This window comes from Alligator sinensis, unplaced genomic scaffold (genome assembly GCF_000455745.1).
Source record: "Alligator sinensis unplaced genomic scaffold, ASM45574v1 scaffold8_1, whole genome shotgun sequence".
Taxonomy (NCBI): Eukaryota; Metazoa; Chordata; order Crocodylia; family Alligatoridae; genus Alligator; species Alligator sinensis.
This window is the reverse complement of record NW_005842568.1, coordinates 750671-767285: the sequence shown is the minus strand read 5'-3', so window position 1 is coordinate 767285 and position 16615 is coordinate 750671. Positions and strand designations below refer to the sequence as shown.

Genomic DNA, 16615 nt, shown 5'->3' with positions numbered 1-16615 from the left:
CCCCCATTCCCGCCGGCCGGAGCGCAGGCAATCCCCTGCCAAGCCTTGCGGGGCTGGTGACTCCCGACCTCTGGGACCCCCCCTTCTGCGTGGCTCGGATCGCTTTCCCCGTTCGCCACCCAAGTTCTGGACTTGGGACAAGCCGATGCTGGGTTCCCAGACAGGTGGGAAGTCAAAACCGTTCGCATAGTTGCTGGGGACCACCGAGTCCAGAGCAGCCCTTAACCCTCGCCGGGCTGTCAGGGGTCCGTGCACCCCCCGCGGAAAGACAAGGTGGCTGCAGAGCCACCACGCCGAGCAGAGGGTCTCTGGGGCTGAAAAGCGCAGTAAATTGATTTTCTGGTGCTGACTAGAGTCTGTCGGCTGCATCTCCTTCCCTCTATCTTCCAGCCCCCGTGCTTATGCGACTATTTATATGTACTGGAATGAATGGCTGAAGGCAGAAGCATTGAAGCAAGCTGGAGAGGCCAATCCAGGGCCCAGCGAGCTCTCAGACACGAACCAGATCTGCCCTTCTCGGTGCAGAGGCACCATCACCACTGCAGCGGTCAGCATCCAGCCCAAACGCCGGGTCCTCGCCACGGAAAGCATCGCAGACCGGGGCCCGCAGTGTCTTCAGGCTGCACTGCTGCGTCCAAGGCGAGGCAGCTGCCATCCCCTCCAGCGCATGCGAACCAGGCACAGCGCACAGATTATTTCCTACGTAATAACACTGTGGTCTCTGCCTGGTCTGCGTCTGGTTACCCCTGCTCCACATCCGCTTCGCCTCAGAAGCCCTTTTCCAAGGCAGCAGGCCTGTGCCGTGCAGTCATGTGCTGCCAATGTTTTAGCAAGAACTCCTCCAAATATGTCCTCCCACAGCCTCTAACAAACATCGTGTCCCAAGGCACATGTAGTGAGGGCTGGAGGGAACGGCAACCGGGGAAGCTCTTCATTTGTTTTCGTGCTTAAACCAAACCCCGTCCCCAGGATGAAAGCAGCAGCAGCAGCAGCAGCAGGAAAACAAATTAGCATGATGCTGCACTTCCCTGAGCGTGTTTATTCCTGACAATTAGCCACAGCGAGATAATGATGTATAGCCGCAGCGCTCAGCTTGCTCAGTCTGAAGGGGGAGGAGAGCAAAGACCTTGTATGGGTGCCTTGGGGGTCATCTTCCTCCAGGAAAGCCTTTGCAAATACCTGCCATTTGGTGCGATCTGGTCCGTTCCTAAGGCAAACAATTTGTTCCTCAGAGGCATGTTTATGAGCCCTGGGGAAAAGTCTTCTCTGACAATGGTGATTTAGTAGCATCCAAAGAGGGAGCGAACTCCAGCAGAAAGAGGGAATTCGCCGCAACCTTCCTATCAATTTAATGGCAGAATTTTAATGAGGGGGCCCCCCAGGAGCCGATGCCGGCAGCTGCAGGGGGGGGAAGGGGCCCAAAAGTACATCTCCTTACGAAAAATAAACGACGAGCATTTTAATGGCGGCAAGGAAGGCGGCACATAATGCACAACCCCCCCGTGCAAACAAAGGGTTAACCCTCCCCCCCCGTGCACGCACAAGAATGTACAGGGAGGCGCTGACGACCCGATCCGATCCGATCCAATCCGATCCGCCGGAAAAACGAGACGGTGCACACGGCTGCTCCTTAGGAAGTCAGAGGGCTCCCTCTGGAGTGGATTGCAGAGGTAACACTGGATGGACATTTTAACGGGGGGTAATGGAAATGGAAATCAATACCACAGCAGATGCACCCGTGTCTCTCCTTAGCGTGCACAGAGCACAAAACAGGAGTCCGGTGAGACCGCATCGGGGCTACATGACGAAGCCATGCCTCGAGTATTGCACTGCTAATTAGTGTTCATGCATGGACTTGTGCGTGGCAAACAGGCGAAGGAAAGGTTACCCGAAAAGACAAGAAAGCTGGTCCCAGCGTGTGGAAAGACTCCAGAGAAACTGCCCCCGAATCAGGAGTAAAGCAAGCTGAGAATCTGCGTTTCCGTCGGGGTGATCATGCACATTTCTAAAAAAAAACACCAAAAAAAATAAACCCCCCAAAGACACACGCTCACTGGTCATGGACGCATGGCAATAAGCTACTTAATTGGAGAGAGGAGGAAAATAAGCTGGCAGAAGACAGGAACATGCTCAACTGGGAACCAATGAATCTGGCTGGGAATTTTTTAAGAGAGAAAGACATCTTGCACTAGCAGCGAACAGAACCAAACCCTACTGCACGGTGTATTTGCATACAACCCAACCCAACAGGACAAAAAACACTGTGCTTTCATGCAGAAACAAAAAAAAAAAAATCGACCACACATTCAAGTCAACTTACTGCCTGCTTTTGCTCTTCTTCCTACAAATGTCGGCAAGAGAAAAGGTGAAGAGAGAAACAGGAGAGGTTAATCGTCACATTAAAGGAAATATAAACACGCACACACCACAGCTCAAATGACACAACGGGCTCGTGGCAAATTGCAGAAACATCTGAAGACACAAAAGGAAACGGGGGACTTGGAAACAGCAGCTGGGGGGAAGCGGAGATGCGGTTTGCCGCGGCCATGCTCACGAAGGGCGAGACTGAGCGGGTCTCGCGGCAAACCTGCCCTTCCCTTAGCTCGCACTGGCTCCCATGTTGAGGTCAGAGGACCCTGCTTTCCTGCACCCCCCTTGGAGACCCGCAATCATTTAGCCAGGTGGGGCTCGACTCGGCCCAGCGTGCTGGCTTGGCCCGGCTCCCAGGCCTGGATCAGGCCCCGTGCCCCCGGGACCCGTGGGCCCGATGAGACAGCTCTGCGGGCCGGGGGTGGAGCACCCCTACTGTAAACCATTGTTAGGTTTCCAAAAACGACAGAATTTTCTACCAAAAAAGGGACTGCACCCAACATGGGGTAGCTGTATGTTGACGTACAAATAGGAATTAATCCCAGGCCTGGAAGCTGGTGGTTTCAAGGGCCGGTGTCTGTGACTGAAATATATTCAACATGAGCAAACGAAGGGCAGTCCCGCCCAGCAACACACCGTGGTCATTAAGAGGTGCTTGCAAAAGTCCCCCAAACCAGAAGCAAATCCAGAGCAAAACCAACTGAAAGGAAAATGGAGACGGAAAAAAGTGAGAATGAAAAGTAGAAGTTTTTAAAAAGAGTTTCTCTGACGGCGAAAAAGCCCTGCTACCAGAATCAAGAAAGAACACAAATTTGGCTAAAAGCTCACTCTAGTTCAGTGCTGAAGTGCAGGCAGCACTACGATAAAACAGAGATGCATGCAAAATGCAAAAGGGGAAATAGTGATTAATATAAAATATAAATTAGAAGTTGCAAAGGATAGCAAACTGATAGGGGAAGTTCAAAACAGAAGGGGAGAAATGAATGGCTGGCAGGAAAAAGGACAAGAAGAAGGGATTTTATTAAAAGTGTAACAGGACCACAAGACAGCGCAGCAAAGGTCCGTGACCCTTCGCAGGCGAGGAAGGGCAGAGGGGTTCAACGGGCAGCTTTGTTCTGTATTTGGGGAGCAGAAATGATCTGAGAAGGAGGAGAGCCGGGTTGCTTGGAGCTGCGGCAAGGCGAGGCAGGCGAGGCGAGGCGGCGAGGGAAGTGGGGGTGCTGCGCGCGGTGGGGGGGACGCTCCCGCAGCCCGGGGGGGTCTGTCTGCACCGGTGCTTTGATCTGGAGGAGCGTCCTGTGGCTGACTGGAGCGCAAGCCAGGTGGGCTTTGTTCGGGGCAACAGCTTATGCTCACACTCTTATAAAAGGCAGCCAATTTGTGAACAGAGGAGAAGCAAACCAAACAAGTTTGCCTGGGAGTTCACCTGGGAGCCGGGAGGTTTTCGGTTTCCCTTCCCATCCAAGAGGGGTGGGGGAGCGAGGTAGCTAGCCATGCCACTCTGAAGTTAGCACGAGGCAGGAGCTGTTGCTGAAGTGTCTAAGGAGGTTTTCTTGTGTGGTCCAAGAAAGCGCGGGCAGTGATGGAGCAGGTGTTGTGAGCTGCGCAGGATGCATCTCTTTTATCTGCTTCCTGGCGGACACGTGCAGCTTTGTCTTGGCTAAGTGCAAGCCGGTGGCTGCCCTGGAAGAAGAGGTTCAAGGCTGGAAGGCACAACTATCATCTCCGTGTAGCATCAAGGCAGAACAACGATCTGGAGAAGGGCTGACAGCGCCCGGTTGTGAAAAGAGGGAAAAGGAGGATCTGGGGAAATACAGACACGTCAGCCCGACTTCGATAGTAGTAGGCAAGCATCGATGCGCTGGATCACGGTGTACGCCCGAGGTCTAGTCGGGTGCCTGATGAATCCGCTTGTGCCAAGTTGTGCGACCATCACACCACGACTTTAGACAAGGGTATGGAGGAGCAGAAGCTCCCAGGACCTACCGTCTCCCACCAAGACCGAGTCCAGACGTTGAGCACCTCTGCCAGAGAGCAACAGGTCAGAACCGCTGCTGACTGCCGAGCACCCCAGCAAGGGCGCATTTCCATCCTTTGGCCTTTCTCCAACCAAGGAGCACCCCCAGGGCAGTGGGGGCTAGGTCTTGAGGAGCCCTAGACTAGCCTTTCTCTGGAGGGTGCAACACTGGTATTTTATCGGAGCTACCCCGCCACGCTGCCACCAGGCCCGCCAGTCGGATGCGGTTTACGGTCACACTCAGGACCTGTGACTTCAATACTTGCTAAGTGACTGGAGAAAAGGATAAAATGTTCACTTGGTATCATCTGGAGGAGGAAGCGGTGATTGCTCGCAGCCAGCGGAGATTTGCCAAGCACAAATCAGGCCAAACCACTTGATTTCTTTTGCAACAGGGAAGTGCATTTGGTGGGTAAAGTCAATACAGTGTCCATGCTACGCCTGGACTCAGGTTTTTGACACGGTCCCTTGTGCCATTCTCATAAGTAAACGGGAGAACTGTGGTTTAGGTAGAATTGCCGTTATGCGGCTGCATAATTGGTTGAATTACCGCAAGCAACAAGTGACCATTAATAGATGGATGCCAGACAGGTCAGAGGCCTTAAGTGGGGTCCCCAGAGGAGCTGGTTTTGGGTTCACTGTTAACATTTTCATTAAGGGCTTGGATACAGAAGAAGAAAATTAAAGATAAAAAGTCCTCTCAAGGTTACTGTCCTCAGAGAAAGCTTAGTTGGCGCCTGTAGCCAGCGTCCAGAAGGCAATCAGGTCTGGTCCCTGTGGACATCCCAGTCCAAATGATTAGGAACCAACCCATTTACAGCTGAGTCACCTGGGGCTTGCCTTTGGTCTGAATCCAGAGCAAAGCATGAACTTGCCCCGTTGGAGCCAGAATGAGATGCCTTAATTACTCTGTCACCGCACACTGATCCAATCTGCAGATGGGAGGGGCTGCAAAAGCTTTGAAGGAGAGGATTAATATTCAAAGGACTCTCGATTCATTGGAGAACTGGGCTAGAGAAAACAAAATGAAATTCAACAAAGACTAATGTAAAGTGCAATATATAAAGAAGAAAAAGCACACGTACAAACAGAGAACAGCGCATAACTGAGTTGGCAGTCCATCCTAAAATGGATTAAGAATTGGATAATGAACAGATCTTGCAAAGCAGTCATCAGTGGGGAGATGTATAAATAGGAAGGTAATGAGTACGAGATGTATAAATAGGAAGCCTCTGAGCAGGGCACTGGTAAGACTGGGCACGTCTGCACGTGCATTATTGCACTGCAATTACTGTGCATTAAATTTCGTACCAGTAATAACAGGTACCAACTGAATGCACAGTACTTGGCTTCGCTGTGACTTGCTAATGCACAGCAGGCTTAGTCTACTGCGCTTTCCGCGTCTCGTGTAGACGCACCCGCTGATAACCAGAATGCTGCATATCATCCTAGTCGCAGCATTTTAAAATGGGTGTTGAAAAATTGAAAAGGATGAAGAAACGAGTCCCAGGGTGATTCAAGGGTGAACAGAATACGTCACTGTGGGAAGCTTAGGGAGCTCCATCTGTTTAATTTACTAAAGACCGAGAGAAAGCTTGATTACAGCGTATAAGTGCCTCCACAGAGAGGAAAACTGAGCCCTGAATTCTCTGCAATACAGCGAGGAGAGGCATAACAAAAGCCACTTGCTGGAAATTAAAGCCAGGCACAAAGTCCTAACAGTGAGGGGAAGAAACCAGTGCTACAAACTCCCCAAGGAAGGTGGCTGATTCTCCGCTGCTGGATGTCTTCAAGCCAAGACTGGACGACTTGCTGGAGGACTCTTTAGTCCAATGGAGGTTGCTCGTGAGAGCCTGGAGCGAGATTGCCAACGGCGCTCCTGTAAAACCCTCTGCATCCAGTGGGAAGATCGCTGCACAAACGCCAGCATCCTTCCTGAACCCGGCGTTACCGGCACCAAGCCAGCGATCCTCGAGCACCAACTTCCCCAGACTGGACGTTGTGGGTCTCGACTCCCAAAACAAGTGCTCCTCTCCCAGCTTAGCTGTGACTTGAGATCCTGCCGCGGTCCAAGGAAACTCTAGCAGACGGATGCCAACCTCAAGAGCTGGGAGGAGTTGGCTGCCAGCCGACCCCCACGATGCTGCAACCTCAACCGCGCGGCAGCCCACTGCGAGGTAAAGCATCTTGCCCTCGAGACATGAGAGAGCAGAGGAAGGAAAAGGAGAGGAATCCCACCTTGCAGACTACTCTCCCCTGGGCAAAGACCTGCAACTTCTGCAGACACGTCTATGGCCCAAGGATTGGACTCTCAACTCATCAATGAGCTGCGGTCGAGACGAGCCTCAAATGGAGGGATTGCTGCTGCCGCTGACGGAGTTACTGGGCTCATCCAACGTTTACAGTTGGAGTTATGGGGAGAATTAATTAGTGAGGGTATATAAAGTGCTCTGAAGATAAACGTTCGAAGGATGAACTCAGCGTACAGGCCTGTTACTATGTTAATGGAGATTTAAATTTTAAGCCTGTTTTGAAAAGGTTACCGCGCATGTATAAAAAATGAACTTCAAATAGTTGGCCAATTAGAAATGCAAAAAATCAAGCACTGTATGAAAAAAGGGAATTCTACTTGTCAATTTTTAATTTATATTTTCCTATAAATAAATTATAATGGACATTTTCAAAGCGTAGAGTGAAGATGAGTGGATTAACAGGAGTCCCTAAATACCAAAATTAAATAAAACGTAGACCTTTCTTGATGAGAGTCAGCACTAGAAAACTCCTACCTACCACTAATCTGCATAACATCCCCATAATCAGCCCCTAGGCTAAACCCCCCAAAATAAGGTGGGGTGTATGCATGCTCTTCGAGACCAATATGGATGCAAGGTCCCGCGCTCAGAGCACGCTGCCACTCCCCTTCCAAGTTCCTGGGAGCCGTGCAGCGGCACTTGCTGCTAATTTATTTTGTTTACATCTAATGAATAAAAACCCACGGCCAAAAACGTTCACTTCTGTTTTGGGCGCCCAATTCAGAGATCTCATGCTTTGCTTTCCAGAGGTGCAGGGCAGCCAGGGGTCTGGCTGACGCCCACAGCAGTGGCACGTCTTCGACTCTGCTCAACATAACATGTGCTAGGAGTCAAGCTGAGCACCTGCGCGCTGCGGTGTGTGAAATCGCCCGTCACGGAGAAAACGTACAGGTATGATTTGCATTGTGTTAACAACTACAGGCACTGTGCTAGGCACTGTACACACACGTGTCAAAGATAATCTGTGCCCCAGAAATGATTCATCCCAACGAGGGCTTGTCACCGTGGGGAGGTTAGCTCACTGCACGTGCTGCCGAACGGCTCCCAGGAAAGATGCGTGTTTTCCGGAGCATTCGTATCTGTCTGCAGAGCTGTCCTGGCATTGCCGCTGCGCAGAGGAATCACTGCGACTAAAACGAAATTCCTTCCAGATGCAGACAAGCCCTAAATGCTCAGGAGCCAGCAAGCTGCATCTATAGCTAATCTAGATGACCTCGTGTTACCTCTCCCCAGCTCAGGAGCATGGGCTATGTTTTCCACTAGGCTGGTCCTGATCCAGACACAAAATAATAATGTTCACACTTCCAGTGAGGAGGACTTCAATGTCCAGTGCTGGACTCAGCTGTGACGGGGGCATGGGGGGAGAACAGCGGACCCTCGCTAGGCAGGCAAGACCCAGAAAACGAAGACCGCTAGAGCTCGGGAGCCAGTGCAGGGCCTGGGGAAGGAGCGTGCAACTTCCCGTGCAGCTCCCCTGCCACACCGGTGCTCTCTATAATGCAGCATCCGCAGCTTCCAGTTTCAGATTTGGCCTGGACAAGTGTCATCATTACCCAGGTCGCGGACTGTACATCTGGGTAAGCCACGAGCAAATCTACCATTCCTCCTGTTAGCTCTCCCAAGCCAGCGGGCAGGCAAGAGCTTCAACATGGGAAGCAGCGAGCGGAGTAGCCACCCTTCCCGGTACAGACTCCGCTTTGCACGCTCGTCCCATGGTTTACAGGCTCTCTCTAATGACGAAGCCAGCGCTGCGGGAGCCGTCGAATACAACAGGGACAAAGCTCGGGCGCACGGACAGGAAGGATGCGCTGCCTTTCTGCCACAAAATTGCTTACTTTGAGTAGTTTCATTAGCCCTTCAAGCTGCACCATCAGCTCCCTCCTGCTTTCTTGAAGCGCCGACATCCTCTGCTCCAGTTCGTCCTTCCTCTGCCTGTTTCAATTAATGGAAGAAAGTGTCAGAAGAGAAATGCCGGGCGTTTCAAAGGCACTTCAGGAAATCCACGCTGTCGACTGCCTGCCATAAACCGTGTTGTTATATTTCACTTTACTTGATACTACCGCCTTCCAGTTAACAAATTAAAGGGAAAAATAACACGGAGACCATAATCCAGCCTATTATATCATGAGACACAACAGCCAGGCTTCTCATTATAAAATCCAAGGACCTACAGTCAGGACTATGGTAGTGGGGAGCCTATTTTTTTTTTTACCACCGCATTTTAAAAAGAAAGGCAGCATCTTTCTAATGATGCCGTTAGACACGGGCAGCCAGCAGATCTTTCAGACAAGTAAGAACGAATTATCAAAAAAGGGGGAAAGCCTGCAGACTGCTGGAAGAAAGAGGCAACGGGATGTCAGCAGCTTGAGCTCCGAATCCGCAGAGCTGCGTCGACCCGATCGTCAGACGCGTGACCCCCGAAACATCTGCGCAAACAGAGCTCACGTTCATTCGGACAACGGTCTCTTTTTGGGGTATCGAATCATTACGGGGCGAGCGCTCCCGACAACGAACGCTAGTTTTGAAGAGATCTGAGAGACAAATCAGCCTTGTGGTTTGCATTTACATTTTCAGAAAGAATTCAGACGTTTCTTACTATAAGGACACGTCTAGGATTAACCAGCATCAAATGCTATTAGGCTCAATATCTGGTATGATAAAAAGATGCATTTAGCTTTTTTCTTTGAGCAGACATGGCTCTATAATAATGAGCAAAGTTAGCGATCAAATAACTAATTAACCAATGTCCATGGCAGAAAGAGCTGTGTTTTATACATGTGTGGTGGCTTGCCTCTATCTGATGATTTCCAGTCCAAGGTTAGAGACAAGATAAATTATACCGCAGGCTGACTTTGCCCTGAATCTATCAATTTTCCTCTTGCATCTGTACCCTCTGATAAAATGGAACAAGGATCTTACTAAGCAAATCATTGTAGGAGCTGAAAAACGTGATAGCAAGGGCCTGGAAATGAGGCAGACCATCGGCGGTGTAACACTGAGGCTGGCTGGGCACCTCTGGATGGCATTTCCCAAGAGAGATGACTGCCTAACGCAGAGCACCCCGGCCAGCCCCTGCCAGCATCTTCGTATACGCAGAGTACGTGACAATGATTGTGAACTGGCATATCACAGAAATAAGGGAAGATAAAGAGTTGGCTGCGCTTGGGTGGTCACCCAAAATGCAGTAACAAAATCCAGCCTAATTTGACACTGGAGGCTGAGATGGTTTCTCTTTCTTTCCTGAGCTCTTTGGTTTTCATCTGTGTACGTATAATTACTTGCTAACACACTGCTTGGGAAACGAGCTGACATTCTGCGACGCAGCGCATATCGAATAGGTTAAAAACCAGGTGACAGATCTCAAAACGTTATTGTTAATGGAGATTCACGACCAAATGCGTGTGCTCCTACTATGTGCCCACAGACACCTGGTTTCGGCTTCGTGTTATTCAGCTTCGTTAGCAAGAAAATATTTATAAAGCTGGTGAAGTTTGCAGATGACAAGATCCTGGCAGATGGATGTGGACAGGTCAGCCCTGCGCAGCCGGCCCTGCATCTCTCGTGTTAAGACTGAGTTTTGATAACAAGTCCAGACTGCAGCAGACACCAGAGGACACGGTGTTATTCCTGCAGGGAAGGACTACACTGAGCAGTCGTTTACTGTCCGATCGCTTCTTTAAAGCACGTTCTTGTGCCACGGTTTCTTCAAGTTGCCCTGTATGCGTCAGGTCTGTGCGTCCGCCACGTGAGGCACGGATACGATTATTGATCACCCACTGCTTCTGTGGGAGAAAGCAGGCTCGCGTGTAAGATCGCTAACGACAGCTTTATTTTCTACTCCCACATCTGCCATTCACTGGGCTCGCCCGGCTAAGCCCGGTGGTAAGCAATGAAACAACACGTGTTTTAATGCGGTCGAATGTCAGGCGGTAACGTCTAGAAAGCAGCTAGGCAGGCCAGATGGACTGGCAGCTGCATCCTAGAAGGCAGAGACTTTGCAGAAGAGTTAAGAAATAACTGAGTGAGGAGGAGCTCCCGGTGCAGAGCGAGCGGACTAACGTGATCCTTGGATTTACAAGCGGGAATGCTGATAAGAACAGGAAGGCGATATTTCTGTATGCAGGGGACAGCCGGATCCTGTGGGCTTGGCGGATTCCTCCTCCAAGAGGTCAAAAGCCGGAGGCAATGCAATGCTGTAGCCTGGGCTCTGGTCCTTGCTGCCAGAGTCGCTTCTGGTTTTTACCAAAGACTGCCTGCTGCGATGTTGGACGGCAGGGGCTGGACCCTGGGACCCCCTTCCCGAGAAGCCCCCTCCTCGCCGCACCACAAAGCTACGCTCCCTTCTTTCTTGCTGTCCGCTCCCGGCCCCATGAAGCGTTGGCTGCTCAGAGCTGCAATATCTGCATGGAGGTGGGCATGGTGAAAGTCTCTTGGGCAGGATGAGAGGGGAGAGCAACAGGGGTGGTGCTGTGGTGGGGTCTGCTATAGACCGCCAGACCGGGACGAAGCGGTGGATGAGGTTTCTCCAAACAGGTAGCGGGTGTTTCCCCGATCACCAGCCCTGGCTCTCATGGGGGACTTCAATCCCCCCGACATGTGCTGGGAGGGCAACACAGCCGTGCGCATGCAACCCAGGACATTTTTGGAGAGCGTTGGGGACAATGTCCTGGTGCAAGTGCTGGAGCGGCCAAGTAGGGGCCGTGCTCTTCTTGACCCGCTGCTCACAAACAAGAAGAATTGGGGGGGATGCAGTAGTGGACGGCAACTTGGGCAGCAGCAACCATGAGATGACAGAGTTCAGGACGCTGAGGAAAGGAAGGATGAGTGAGGACCCTGCACTTCAGCAAAGCACATCTGGACTTGCTCAGGGAACTCTCCTGATCGCCACGAGCTTTCAGAAAGGAAGCCTGCAAGAAGTGGAAACTTGGATAAACAACTGGGGAGGAGTAGAAGAGCATTGCTCAGGGATGAAGTCAAGAAAGCCAAAGCGCAACTGGAGTTGCAGCTAGCGAGGGATGTGAAGGGGAACAAGAAGAGTTTCTATAAGCGTGCCAGCAACGAGAGGAAAGTCAGGGAAAGTGTGGGTCTCTTACTGAATGGGGGAGGCAACCTAGTGACGGATGAGGAGGAAAAGGCTGAAGTCTTCACCCGAGTCTTCACGGGCAACACAGGGCAGCACAGTTTGGGGAGGAGATGAGCAGCCAACAGTGATGAAAGAACAGGTAAGGGACTATTTAGAAAAGGTGGACACATACAAGTCCCTGGGGCCGGATGGGATGCACCCGAGGGTGCTGAGGGAGTTGGCTGATGAGACTGCAGAGCCGCTCGCCAAAAGGAAGGCGCGTAGGTGGAAATGGAAGAAACGTATGACTGGCATCGCTGCTGGAGTGGAGATAACGGAGAAGGAAAACACATCACTGATACGGACTTAGGCCAAGCTCTATGAGGTCGTGAACTCATAAAGATAAGGAACTTAAAGCTGATTTCCTGACAGTATGAAAACCAGTAAAACATGAATAAATAGATGCAGAGATATTTTAATAAAAACAGATGAGGGAATGTTTTATGGCTAGATTGTGTGGGGCAATACCCAGGATCTAGTTGGCAGCTGGTATCAAGTGGAGAGCCCCAGGGGTTGGTCCTGGGGCCGGTTTTGTTCAATGTCTTCATTAATGACCTGGAAGGTGGGATGGATGCACCCACAGCAAGTCTGCAGATGAACCAAGCTGGGAGGAGGAGTAGATACACTGGAGGGTAGGGCCAGGATGCAGAGAGACCTTGGCTTATTGGAGGATTGGACCAAAAGTCATCTCGTGCAGTTCAGCAAGGACAAGTGCAAAGTCCCGCACGGAGGAGGGAGGGATCCCCGGCCCCGGGGCAGGCTGGGGGCGATGGGCTGGGCAGCAGCTCTGCAGAAAAGACCTGGGGGGACAGGGGACAAGACGCTGAACAGGAGCCGGCAGTGTGCCCGTGGTGCCGAGAAGGCTACCGGCATCCCGGGCTGCATGGGTAGGAGCGGTGCCAGAAGACGGAGGGAAGGACCTCTTGGGAGCACAGAACATAGGACAGACTGTCCACTTGGTCAGCGTTTTCAAGCTTGGGGGCCCCTAGGTGTGATTCTTCCCCTCTGTCCAGCACTAGGGAGGCCACATCTGGAGTCCTGTGTCCAGCTGTGGGCCCCCACTACAGAAAGGATGTGCACACATTGGAGAGAGACCAATGGAGGGCAGCGAAAATGGTTGTGGGGCTGGGGGACAGGACTGGTGAGGAGAGGCTGAGGGAACTGGGCTGATTGAGTCTGCAGAAGAGGAGACCGAGGGGGATTGAATAGCAGCCTTCACCTCCCTGCCGGGGGGGCTGCAAAGAGGATGGAGCTGGGCTGTTCCCAGTGGGGGCAGATGACAGGACAAGGAGCAATGGGCTCCAGCTGCAGCAAGGGAAGTTGAGGTTGGAGATTAGGAAAAACTCTCTCATGAGGAGGGTGGTGAAGCACAGGAACAGGCTGCCAAGAAAGGTGGTGGGATCTCCATCCTTGGAGGGTTTGAAGACCCGGGTAGACAAAGCCTTGGCTGGGATGATGTAGCTGGGGCTGGTCCTGCTTGGAGCAGGGGTTGGACCAGATGTGACCTCCCGGGGTCCCTTCGAACCCCAATTTCCTATGATGCCACGTGCGCCCCCAGCATCAGGCAGTCACTGAGAGTGATTTGTACCTGCCTAAGGGACTGACAGATCCAGTGGCTGGAAAATGAACCAACTGACCAGGACAGATTAAGCCTAGCAATCAGGCACACTTTTAACAGTGAAATTAATTAGCTATGACATCACCCCTTACAAAGGCACACGATGGATGCCCCGGACTGAGGGTCTATAAATCAAATACGAGTGTCTAAGGGACGCTGCACCTCCCGCGGCGGGCACGGGCGTCCCCAGGTGTCAGCGGCTGGCGCTCTCTCATCTGCCTTCTGCAGCAGGCCAGCTTAGACTACTAGGGCGGCCCAGTCTGAACCTCTGGGTGAAGCCCACGTCCTCTGCATGAGGTACAGCATCTCTTAGACATTCATATTTGATTTATAGAGGTGTGCTTTTCCATTTGTCTGTATGAAAACACATAGTGTTTGTACGGGACCAGCTTATAAAGTCAAGTTGGCCTGCACGACTGCCTCGTCTTCATCATTACTCATCATTCTGCCAATCTTTGTTATCTGCAAATTTACCAGCGATGATTTGATATTAAATATAGATTGCTCAGGAGAGCTTCTGACCAGCCTAGAAAATATGGAGCAATTTGCAGGGGAGAGGCTTCCTTGGGAGGTGTGGGGATGTCCATCAGCCCTGGCTCTCCCCAGTCCACTCCAGCCTTATCATCATGCAGTTAGTTCAATGTGCCTCCAAGTACAGGTGTCTTATTAGAGAGCACAGCCAGCCCCTTTGGGCTCTAGCCCCCAGCTCGTGCACCGCTGTTTTAGAGGGAGGCTGCTGAGCAAGAGAAAGGAAAGGCTGGTGAGCCAGACACGGAAGCGCAGGCTCTTCGACACAAAAAGCAAATGCAAAAAGTCGAGAGGCTTTGATGCTGGGACCCTGCTGCACTCGACCGGGGGCAGAGCGGTGCCATCCCGTGGTGCCGCACTGTGCCTCGGGGACAGCCCTCGACGGGAGCAGGGAGCACGGCCACGGGGCCTCTCTTGAGAAACACGGGGCGGCTCTCCACAGGCTGCAGCTGCCAGAGCTGAAATGTTAGGACACACATTAGGTTTCAGGTGGTGTTTTTGTAAAGATTAGCTAGGAAAAGAGGATGAAGTAAAATACTGCCAGAGAACTGTCTTGTGATTACGCAGACGGTGACATGCTTTATTCTGTGAATACCGACAGCTCTTCCCTTGTCACTTCAAAACACAGGCGTGAGCAAAGGGGCTTTGCAGACTGCTGCCCGAGTCGGGAAGCGTGGCTGAGTGTTCACAGACAGGCACTTTCAAAACCTCCGTGACTAACCAAGTCGCTGGTACCGCTCTCCAGTGACATTTCCATGTCCCATACGTAATAACCAGCTGGTCCCAATTTTACCGCCCCCTTTGCTAACAACTTCCTGAATTATGCAGACAGAAGGAGCACACTTTGCGTGACCTTTTTTATTTGCTCTGAAATCCATCTTATGAAAGAGGGAGCAAGTGCAACGGGCATTAGCATTTAAAATGGCTCCTCGGAGTCTGCAAAGATTTGGTGATATCACGCCCTTCTCAGGACCAGACAGGATCACCTGTGCCAGAGAACAGGCCACCCTGCCTGAAGAGCTGAGATATCAAATGCAAACAAGGGTTAGCTATTTCCTTTACCGTAGGAGCCTGAGTTCTGCGAGCAGAGTCGGGTTTTGCTGCGCTTTCTCTGGGGTGGGCTGCGAGGCTTGCTCGTGCTCCAGTCGGAGGCGCTGGATTTCCTGCAGTATCTCTCTATTTAAACAGGGGAGGGAGGACAAAAGAGGAGTGAGGTGAGAACGCGCACTGCTCCTTAACACCCGACAGCAAAGCTGCAAATGTGCTTCCTCGCCCGCTCGGTAGTAAGTGCAAACACCTCTGTGCCAGGTATGAATGGCGAAGACTCAAATCCAACAGACACGTGCGACAGTCCCAAATATTGCCCCAGTGCGGTTAGGAAATGTATGATAACAAGAAGGTGATGGGGACAAGATTAACCCGTGTCCCCGCTACTGCACCAGCTGGCAATATCCCTGCAAAAGCTTTCCTGAAGCTGGGCCACGTGAGCAGCTCAGCTTTCCGAGGGGCAGAGCTCGGCTTTCAGCAAAGCCTGTTTCTGCGGCAGGAGGGGTTGTGAACAGGCCTGGCTGGCGCGCAGCGTGCGGATGACACTGGTTTAATTTCATGCTCACCCTCACAAGGTCTTCTTGGCAGGTCAGCAGGAATGTGAAAAATAACAGCTCCTGGCTGCAGCCGCTCGTGGTAATGGAGATAAACTTGTCAGGAGGTCTCACAGAGGAAAGGCAATTAAGGAGCATCCCCACCGCACTGTGTGCTCTGAGCTGCTGTCACCCTCGGTATTGCTGGAGGTTAGGGAACATATCACTAACTGCTAAGGAGTCATTTATTAAAATGTAAATGAAGCCCCTCTGGTTTGGAAAGAAGGATTGGACTCTCCAGTCCTCCTCCCTCCCTTCCTCTTGTATTTTCCAGATCCTGAGCTGCTCTCGCTGGGGGAGACTTCAGAAGAGCGCTGAGCCCACCGTTCAGCTCACCCGCTTTCCTTGTGCCCCTCTCAGATGCAGCCCACGGCCCTGGCCGTGCGGGGACCGGCGGTGACACACGTGCGGGGACCTGCGCTATGCGATTGGGACCGATTCAGCAGTGCACTCTGCAAAGAGCAGCATTTAGCTCACTGCTGCCTGAGGGGCACGAGGGTAAGGACGGGGAACAGGAACAGAGCCCAAGTGGGACTAAGACACCACAATGAGACAGACACGTACAGCGATCTGCTCTCGGCTGCTGGGCTGTGATTTCTGCCATGCCTCCTATTTGGCCTGGAACGTCCCTCCAATGAGGCAAAAAAATCTGCTTTTCTCAGATTACATTCCCTCCCTGCAGCCTTTCGAAGTGACCCAATTCCTGCACACACTGGCCTCGGCGTGATTTGACGGCTCTGCTGTCGTCCGAGCGGTTTATTTTGCAAGCGTGCATTCTAGCTCACAAGCGCCATGGGGCGGGAACAGCACGTTTCTGCCTGTGCAGCGGTGAGCACGCTGTCAGAGCTCAAAGAACAAGCCTCTTCAGTGATTTCTATGCACCTTGCAGGAGCACGGGACGCAGGACACAGCCAAGGGCCTCCTGGGAGCACAGACCATAGGGCAGACTGTCGTCTGGGTCATCATTTTGAAGCTCGGGGGCCCCTAGCTACATCCATTTTGCTCTCA

At 51.9% G+C, this 16615-nt stretch overlaps 1 protein-coding gene across 10 annotated transcripts in view; it reads right to left on the bottom strand.

Moving 5' to 3' along the window:
- The window catches only part of DTNB (dystrobrevin beta), a 299067-nt gene that overhangs the window by 59068 nt on the left and 223384 nt on the right, over positions 1–16615 (bottom strand). For 8 of the 10 annotated variants that reach the window (XR_003096007.1, XM_025214126.1, XM_025214129.1 and 5 more), the window contains 3 exons: positions 15030–15143; positions 8535–8631; positions 2321–2341 (listed from right to left, as the gene is read on the bottom strand). Coding sequence is in view for 9 of the 10 variants with exons in the window: in XM_025214126.1 (XP_025069911.1) it covers positions 2321–2341; positions 8535–8631; positions 15030–15143 (232 nt within the window). In the remaining variant the exon portion in view is untranslated. The remainder of the gene's footprint in view (positions 1–2320; positions 2342–8534; positions 8632–15029; positions 15144–16615) is intronic. The other 2 variants (XM_025214128.1, XM_025214131.1) reach the window with 1 other exon arrangement.